Source organism: Bufo bufo, chromosome 5 (assembly GCF_905171765.1).
Source record: "Bufo bufo chromosome 5, aBufBuf1.1, whole genome shotgun sequence".
NCBI lineage: Eukaryota > Metazoa > Chordata > Amphibia > Anura > Bufonidae > Bufo > Bufo bufo.
The window spans coordinates 315,824,391-315,833,572 of NC_053393.1; the positions used below are offsets into that span (position 1 = coordinate 315,824,391).

At 46.2% G+C, this 9,182-nt stretch overlaps 1 protein-coding gene across 1 annotated transcript in view; it reads left to right on the forward strand.

Moving 5' to 3' along the window:
• Window positions 1–7,985, forward strand: part of VPS4B (vacuolar protein sorting 4 homolog B) — a 38,681-nt gene extending 30,696 nt beyond the window's left edge. Inside the window, exons 9-11 of the mRNA XM_040432122.1 lie at window positions 4,271–4,490; window positions 5,940–6,080; window positions 7,442–7,985. Of these exons, the coding sequence (XP_040288056.1) occupies window positions 4,271–4,490; window positions 5,940–6,080; window positions 7,442–7,543 (463 nt within the window). The 3' untranslated portion in view covers window positions 7,544–7,985. The remainder of the gene's footprint in view (window positions 1–4,270; window positions 4,491–5,939; window positions 6,081–7,441) is intronic.
• The last annotated feature ends 1,197 nt before the right edge of the window (window positions 7,986–9,182 follow it).

Genomic DNA, 9,182 nt, shown 5'->3' on the forward strand with positions numbered 1-9,182 from the left:
TACACTCTCACCGGATACCTTGCTGGCCATGAGCATGGCCCTCTAACATGGGTGGAACGCTTGCACTCCCATTGGATACGGTGCTGGCCTTGTGCGTGACCACCCCACATTCCATGGGCAGAATTTGGCACGCTCATGAGATTCACGGCTGTCCTTGTATGGCTGTGCTGGACTTGTACATGTCCCCCTTCATTGGCAGAGTAGTTGCACTCTCGCTAAGTCAGTGTTGGGTGTATTATTGCACACTCACTTAATGCTAGGATAACCCTGTGCATGTTCCCCTTTCACTAGGTGGACCTCCTGCGTTCCTGCTGGATTATAGGGTATGTCCTGCTTCTCTGAAGTAGGTACGGCCTTAGGCATCACTCCCTTTTGGGACCGGCCTTTGCACTCTTGCCGACTGCAGTTTGCCAGATACAATTTCCCCCCTTTCGGGGCTGACTGCTTGCGTTCCATCGCATGCTATACTAGGCTTGTGCATAACTCCCTTGCAGGTTGCACTTTGCAATTACGTACATGCTGTGGCACTCTGTGGCGAGCCCCCTTTTTCGCTGAATTAACCTTTTTGCAGTGAGCGGACGTTCTTGTGCGTCGTTTGGGCCGTGTATGCCTTCTCCTCCTGTAGGTGGGTTGGCCTTCTCACTGCTTACGGGCTGCTCGTACGTATGCCTCATCTGCTTCCTGCGGCATACTTTTGTTTTCTTGGGATACGATGCTTGCCGCAAGCCTTGCACTCGTCTCTAAGGAGTTCATTCTGTCCACCTGACCCGGACAGGCTCTACTTGTTCTCTGCTGCACGGAGCTGGGTGGTACTCATTCATTTAGTTGGCCCTTCATCCCAGGGAGTGTTCGTGGTTCCTAGATGCGTGCCCATTCGTCCTTCCGCGGTATTGCTTCCCTGCGCTAGTGGTCACATGGTCGAGAGTGCTGTTGTCTGGAGCGCCCCTCGAATTCTTTGTTGGCTCTGGCAGGACTGCGGTTCCCTTGCCTGCTGCAATTTCCTCCTCTTCGGATGTAGTGTGGTATGAGTCCTTCCTCTTGGCGCCTCTACGCTTCAGTCTGATCTGCTACCAGGTGCGGGCCGCTTTTCTCAGGAAGGTCACCCAAATTCGCTTGGGTGCTCGATTACCCAGGTCGGAGGACCTCCACCTTGGGTTCTTCAGGGTATTCGCCTTCTGCGAGGCGGTGAACCGAGCATCTCACAGTGTAGCAGGGTTCTGCTTTTGAGCTGTCCTATGGCTTCCCTGTTGCCCACTCCTCCGTTCGGTTGGAGGGGGTTATGCCGGCCTCTGTCTCGACTACCTTATCTCGCCGGCTCTGTTTGGCTCCCGCTCGGTACAGATCACTCCGATGTGGCTTCTGTCCCGCCAGACTTCAGAGGCTGTTCCTTCACTGTCCTCCCCTCTGGGGAGAGCATGGTTGTTCATGTGGATGGTTCCGGTGTTCCTTTTGGCCTCGTACTGTCTCCCTTGTTCACACTGGCTGTATTAGCTGTGCCTATTTACCGAGTCTACCGCGTTCTGTCCTCCCGCTGAGTGCAGATTGCGTGGTCCATTCTAAGACAATGGTCCTGCTGTAGACTTACCTTCTCGGTAACTTGGGGGGACTACCTTTCGGTCCAGATTGTCCTTTTGATCTCCCACACCGGGACTGTAGAACATGGCTACATCAGCATGGACTTTAGCCTGTCTTGTACTGGCATCTGGCGGATACTGGGCGGACCCTTTGGTTCCGTTCCGTCTGTCCTTCTGCTCCCCCACTCGGGTGGATACAGGACAACGTTGCTCGGGGGCCGACGGGACCAGTTTTGTCGACTTCTGCCCGTGTTACTGGTCTGCGCCTGATCACATTGGGTTTTCGCCGCTTGCCAGGCGACTCCAGCGGGTTCGCTACTGTCCGCTCCTGGCTGTATTTCGTCCAGGATCTGTCGTAAGACTTATGTTTGTTTTTTTTGTTTTTTTTGTCTGGGGTTCTGTGGGAAGCTGTGCATTCCCCACTCTGACTTTTTCTCTCCCCATGGTTCTGTCTTTTTTCCAGTCCGGCCTGGACCTGGGACTGGGATTCCTTTACTTGAGGTGTCAAGTGTCAGCGCTGTTCTTCCTCTTCCAGCGTTCCCCGGCCCTCTGGGCCTGTCAAGACCTTCTTACTCGAAATGGCTCTTTGGTTCCTCTGTACTGTCCTTCGGTACCGCCCTGGGAACTACATACTGAGCTCTCGGCGCTCCAATCTTTTCCTTGGAGCCGTTACAGAAGTTCTCTCTACCCCGCCTGTCCTGTACGGTTGTGTTTCCGTATCAGTCGTGTCTCTGACGGGTGCCTGAATGGCCCCTTTTTGTTCTGAGCCTTCTGTCTTTTCCCAGGACAGGGCTGTTTCTACATCCCGTTCCTTCCTTCTGAAGGTGGTGTTGCCTTTCGCTTCAACACTTCACCGATTTGGACGTTGTTTGGGCCTTGCCGGTTTTACTTGGAGATTCCGACTCTTGTCGACGTTCGGTCTCTTGGTTTCCTGGAGGTCCGCGCTTAGAGTTGACGGACTCCAGGGTGGTTTTCCTCCGCTTTATCAGATTGGCTATTACTGAGGTTACCGCACCGAGGGCAGAATTCTGCCTTTGCTGTCACCGTTCATTTCATCAGAGCGGTCGGTGCCTCCTGGGCCGGAGGCATTGGGCTTCGGCAATGCATTTGAGCAAGGCGGCCACAGGTCTTCCTTGCACGCTTTACAGAGTTCTACAGGGTGCATACTCTGGCTTCGGCGTATGCTGCCTTGGTCCGCCTGGGTCTGCAGGCGGCGGTTCCTTGATGCCTTCGGGTGCTTCGCCTTGGAGCTGTGGTCCCTCCCCTTTTGGACTGCTTTTGAACGTCCCAAGGTCTTCTGTGTCCCCCAAGGAAACTGGGCGAGAAAACGAGATTTTTGTATAACTTACCAGTAAAATCTCTTTCTCGCTCTTTCCTTGGGGGACACAGCACCCACCCATTCATTGTTTTTCTCTACACGGTTTCCGAGTTTGTGTTACCCATTGGGTAGTTGGCTTGTTGGTTCCTTGTTGGACTTTGCCTTTTCTCACTGCTTGGACACGCAACTGGCAGTCTCTCTCTCCAGGCTGAGGGTATAGCTGTGGAGGAGGGGCTTAACAGTCTTCACTTAGTGTCACGCCTCCTATGGAGATGAGCTATACCCAAGGTCTTCTGTGTCCCCCAAGGAAAGAGCGAGAAAGAGATTTTACTGGTAAGTTATACAAAAATCTCGTTTTTTATTTATAAAAAATATATACAAAAATTGGCAATTTTAGAAATTTTTATTTCTTTGCTTTTAAAACAGATAGTAATACCTCCTGAAATAGTTATTACTTAACATTTCCCATATGTCTACTTCATGTTTGGATCATTTTGTAAATGACATTTTCTTTTTTTGGGACGTTGGAATGCTTAGCAGTTTAGAAGCAAATCTTTTCCGAAAATTTCCAAAACCCACTTTTTAAGGACCAGTCCAGGTCTGAAGTCACTTTGTGAGGCTTACATAATAGAAACCACCTATAAATGGCCCCATTTTAGAAACTAGACCCCCTCAAGGTATTCAAAACTGATTTTACAAACTTGGTTAACCTTTTAGGTGTTCCACAAGAATTAAAGAAAAAGTCTGAGAGCTTTTTTTTTTTTTTTTGCAATGGTCTTAGGGGCTCATTTTTTGTGGGATGAGGTGACAGATTAGTACTATTCTGGGGTGCATACCCCTTATTTGATCGCTTGGTGTTGCACTTTTAGTGATGTAAGGTGACAAAAATTTTTTTTTTTTAGCACAGTTTTTATTTAAAAAAAATAATTACGGTAACCATCGGCCCCCTATCACTGACTGCGGCATGTGAAAGGGTTAATCCGCCGGCATCGCCACATACAGCGATGCCGGTCGATGCAGCAGGGGCCCGGCTATCCGTAACAGCTGGGCCCATGCTGCGGATCGGGCGGGTGCAGCTCCTCACATCACGTACATGCACGTGGGAAGGCGGTAAGGCACCACATTTCCCCACGTACATGTACATGATATAGCAGGAAGGGGTTAAATAGCTAAGTTATGGCTTGTAAAACTCAAGAACGCAAAAACGTGCTTAAATTAAACCTGATCAAACACTTCAGTCATCCTGACAAATATACAATAATTCTGCACATTGGGAGGGAGAAGAATATTGCATTACTGTAAGCTGTCGGCTAGGCCCAGTATATAAAGAAGGTCAGATGCATGTATAATTTCGTAAATGATCTTCATTTTTCTACAGATTTGAAAAGCGAATTTACATTCCATTACCAGAAGAACATGCCCGGACGGATATGTTTAAACTCCATCTGGGAACGACTCCACACAGTCTTACAGATGCTGACTTTCGGGAGCTTGGGAAAAAAACTAATGGATATTCTGGTGCAGACGTCAGCATTATTGTACGTGATGCCTTAATGCAACCAGTCAGAAAAGTTCAGTCGGCTACTCACTTTAAAAAGGTATTTTTCTGTTCTTTCTGAATATATATCCTTAAAGGGGTTGTCCAGGTTCTAGATATTGATGACCTGTCTTTAGGATCTATCAGATCAGTAGTGGTCTGGCACTTGGCACCCCCACCGATATGCTGTTCACACAATAAGCAAAGCTGGAAGCTGATGGCTCAGTCGACTGTGTAGTTGCCGTGCTGGGTTTGTGCAGCTCAGCTCCCATTCATATGAGGACCTCAACTACCCACAAAACCTTAGAGGGGGTGGGGGTAAACCTTGGTCATTTTATATATTGCATTACTTTATTATGTGTATTATTTATTACTAGGAATCAGCCGTCATAAAGGGATTCTGTCACCTCGTTTTAGCTTGTAGAGATGCGGACATGCACGGCTAGATCGGCGCTAGCATGTCCGCAATATACCTGTCCCATAAAGCTGTGTCCTTTTTATTGTGTTTAAAAAAAAAAAAAAAACATTTTAGAGATATGTAAATGAGCCTGGTAAGGTGCCCAAGGTGCTGTACTAACCTTCTTGGTGCCCAGCCACGCCCCCCTGTGAAGGAGCCCAGCACCGCCTGCGTCCCAGAATCTCTTCCTTCAGTTAGTTTGCCGTAATCTCGCGATGCACAGTTCCTTCCCTGAGGCGGATGCCAGGACAGGGAAGGAACACTATACTGGCACTGCGCATGCGCAAGCTCGCAGCAATCTGAGGCTACTTTCACACTACCGTTCAGAGCGGGTCCGTCTGATGTCTGCCCAGACGGATCCGCTCATATAATGCAGACTTGGGATCCGTTCAGAACGGATCCGTCTGCATTATATTGTAGAAAAAATTCTAAGTGTGAAAGTAGCTTCAGACGGATCCGTCCAGACTTTACATTGAAAGTCAATGGGGGACGGATCCGTTTGAAAATTGAGCCATACTGTGTCAACTTCAAACGGATCCGTCCCCATTGACTTACATTGTAAGTCTGGACGGATCCGCTTGCCTCCGCACGGCCAGGCGGACACCTGAACGCTGCCAGACTGATGCATTCTGAGCGGATCCGCGTCCACTCAGAATGCATTAGGGCAGTACGGATGCGTTCGGGGCCACTTGTGAGCCCCTTCAAACGGAGCTCACAAGCGGAGCCCCGAACGCTAGTGTGAAAGTAGCCTAACTGTGAAGAAAGGAGGAGATTCGGAGGACGCAGGCGGTTAGTACAGCCCCTTGGGCACCTTACCAGGCTCATTTACATATCTCTAAAATCATTTTTTAAACACAATAAAAGCACACAGCCCTATAGGACAGGTATATTGAGGACATGCTAGCAGCGATCTAGCCGTGCAGGTCCGCAGCTCTATAGGCTAAAACGAGGTGACAGAATCCCTTTAAGTCCTCACATTCTGTGTTGCTGAATGCAGTCTTTTTTTGTGCACAGTGTAAATGTAACACTATCTTTATTTTCCTATCCTACCAGGTAAATGGTAAATCTCCACTTGATCCTAATGTAATTTGTAATGATTTACTTACTCCATGTTCTCCTGGAGATCCTAACGCTGTTCCAATGACGTGGATTGATGTTCCTGGAAATAAGTTATTGGAGCCGATTGTGTGCATGGTAAGTTATATTTAGTGTCAGTTCATATGGTAAAGTACATTTAAGTGTACCCCCAGTGCGAAAGATCATAAAGAAGGGAAACTCCACAGCCCATAGGCCACAGACACCTTTAGAGACCATCTGTAGCCTGCATAAATTAGACCTCTCTGAACTGCACTCTGTGGATTCCAGGGGAGAAATTCTGCTGATGAAAGAATGTTGGGAACTCCAATGATATTTCATTTCGAAACTTTTAATGTGCCTTGTACAGTTAAAGGAGTTGTCCTGGGGGGAGTTGTTGGCAGGGGCTCTGAGCAAGATAAAAGAAGGGTTGTTCCCCCTCACAGTTCACCCACCACTCATATTCTGATACTTATACAGTTCTTGCTGGTCTGTATTCCTGGTCCATTCTCGATTCCTGCTCAGCCAATCTCAGACTGAGATGTCTAACCGATTAAGTGTCAGAATGGAAGAGGTGGGGGTTAATTTCTCACAACCTCTCTGAGCCCATAATGGTTTATTAGAAAGGCCTCTTTCCCAAGTCAGTGACGTGTTCGGTTTGTGTTCTCCACAGAGGTATTCACACCTCACTAGTTTTCCAAGGAAGCGTGCCCTATTTTTGTCAATAATTACAGATCCCTCACACATTAGTCTATGGATTTGCCATCTGTGATTTTGGTCCAGTAGTTTTCATGGATCATTGCTAGAATGTGCCCTGGAAATTGTCATGTCTGACATCACAGACCCCAATCGGACCTCAGATAAGAGCCCCATTCCTCTCATCAGTCCCCATATGCCTCATATCAGCCCCCATGCCACAGAGCACATAAAATAAAAAATCCACTTACTGCTCCTCACCTCCAGCGCGCTCTGTCTTCATGCCACAGCTGTGCTGGGACTCGACGCGCACAATGTGAGGTCACAGAGAGCCCTCACGTTGTGCGCAGCCACAGCACAGCCGAGGACCAGAAAGCAGTGGGTACAGAGCCTTTTCCTATAATGGAAGCGCTCATTAGTAGTGTTGAGCGAACTTGTGTTTTAAGTTCGGTGTCTTGGGTTCGGGTTATCGAAGTATCCCGTTATGGATTCCGCTACCATGGACCATAACGGAATTTAGAATCCATAACTGGATACTTCGATAACCTGAACTCGAACTTTAGACGCCGAACTTAAAACACACGTTCGCTCAACACTACTCACCCCATAAGACACAGGGACATTTTTTTGCGTCTTATAGGGCACAAAATACTGTATTTTATTCTAGGTGTATGTAATACTAATATGTAGTATTTTGAATGCAGTCATGCGGATGGAAATATCTTGAATGTGTTGACCTCTAATCCCAGCCTCTTTTACTAAATATTCACTGCTTTCCATTTCAGTCTGACATGCTGAGGTCACTAGCGAACACCAAGCCTACTGTAAACGACCAGGATCTGGAGAAATTAAAGAAATTCACAGATGACTTTGGACAGGAAGGTTAAACAGAGTTAAAGGAGTTCCTGCAAGGTTGCCTTTGATAGCTTTTCCTCTTAATAGGTGTTCTTACTTTCCATGGCACTACACAATGAACTGCCAGTAAAACTGATCTTACAAGTGATACCTTCTATCAGCTGTCTTCTTGTATCCTCCCAAAACATAAGACTTCTTTCTATGTGTAGCCCTCAGACAATAAGTCCTTTAATCAGACCTTAAGGCATTCCACAGCATGCCCAGCTTTGTGTAACTGGAAGGTGTGATACTGTACATGGACCCTTGTCCGTTCAGATGGAGAAGAAAGTTGGCGCCGTTGATTTGCAGTAAATCACGGACCGAATAAATTTTGTGCAATCAGTCCTTTTATTCATGTAACATTTGTTGGTGGTTAACTTCAATATTTAAATATATTGGCTTAAAATGTTGATATATTTTCTAAGATTATCAAATTAAAAAAATGCGTTTTTTCCCTCCAAGTTTCCTTAGGACTTATATTTTCAAGAAAATACTACAATATATGGATGTATATAATTTCTCAAAGGTTTTTGTCTGGGAAACCTTTAGCTTGTTATACAGTTTATTATGTGTGTATATATTTTTTACATTTCCAGGTATATATATGTCAGTCACATGCCAAAATATTACAGTTGAATTACTGTTTATTAGGGGAGGTATTTGACTGTTTTTCTCCTACAGTTTTCAGAGGATAACAAGGTTTGGTTAATTGCACTTCTTTTGCAATACTTGATGGGATTTTTTTGGGCAAAAGGGATTCAGATTTGATATACTGTAGATGCCTTGACTAAGCACTCGGCTGTAAGATAAAAATATACAGTATATGTATGAATTCTGCAATATAAAGGGGTTGTCCTTGTTCCACTGGACATACCTCAATTTTCACCCAGGCAGCCCCCCTGACTTGAGCATCGGAGCAGTTTATGCTCCGATGCTCTCCTTTGCCCTGCGCTAGATCGCGCAGGGCAAAGGCATTTTCAAGAGTTCCGGTGACGTACCGGGCTCCAATGCCAACATCAGGGGTGCTGCATGGGTGAATATATGGGTATGTCCGTGTTCAGCTCTGGACCCGGACAACCCCTTTAACAGATGTAGTACTAAATTTGACATCGTGCCTTGTAAGTATAATGATTCAATTTGTCTACCGGATGTAATTCATTCCCTGGCTTTGTCTTACTTCATCAGTCTTCGCAGACAGATGCTTTTGTTCTATATGTCTCACATACAGATATCAGCAAGCATGGTAACAAATGGCTCCTGTTTTTACCATTTTTCTTTTGTGATGCTCATGGCAGAGGGTTTTATTATATTTTTATTTTATTTTTTTGTGTGTGTGTCTCTATACTTTATATGTACTGTTCATGCATAAAATCATATGGCTGCTGAGTCTTGTACAACCAATAAAACTTTATTCATTACTGGGTGTGTTTATTTTGCAGTTGTTATATTGAATTGTTTAAGGGGTTATCCCACAACTAATGTAAAAAATGAAAATCTGACCTCATAGTACATGACAATCTCTCTCAAACAAAGCTAGAACCATCCCTGTACCTCGCATGGATCCAGAGATCTCCCCATTCATTGCTCTGCTAGATTTATATCCAGCTCAAGGGGAGTGTCTTTTCTGCTGCA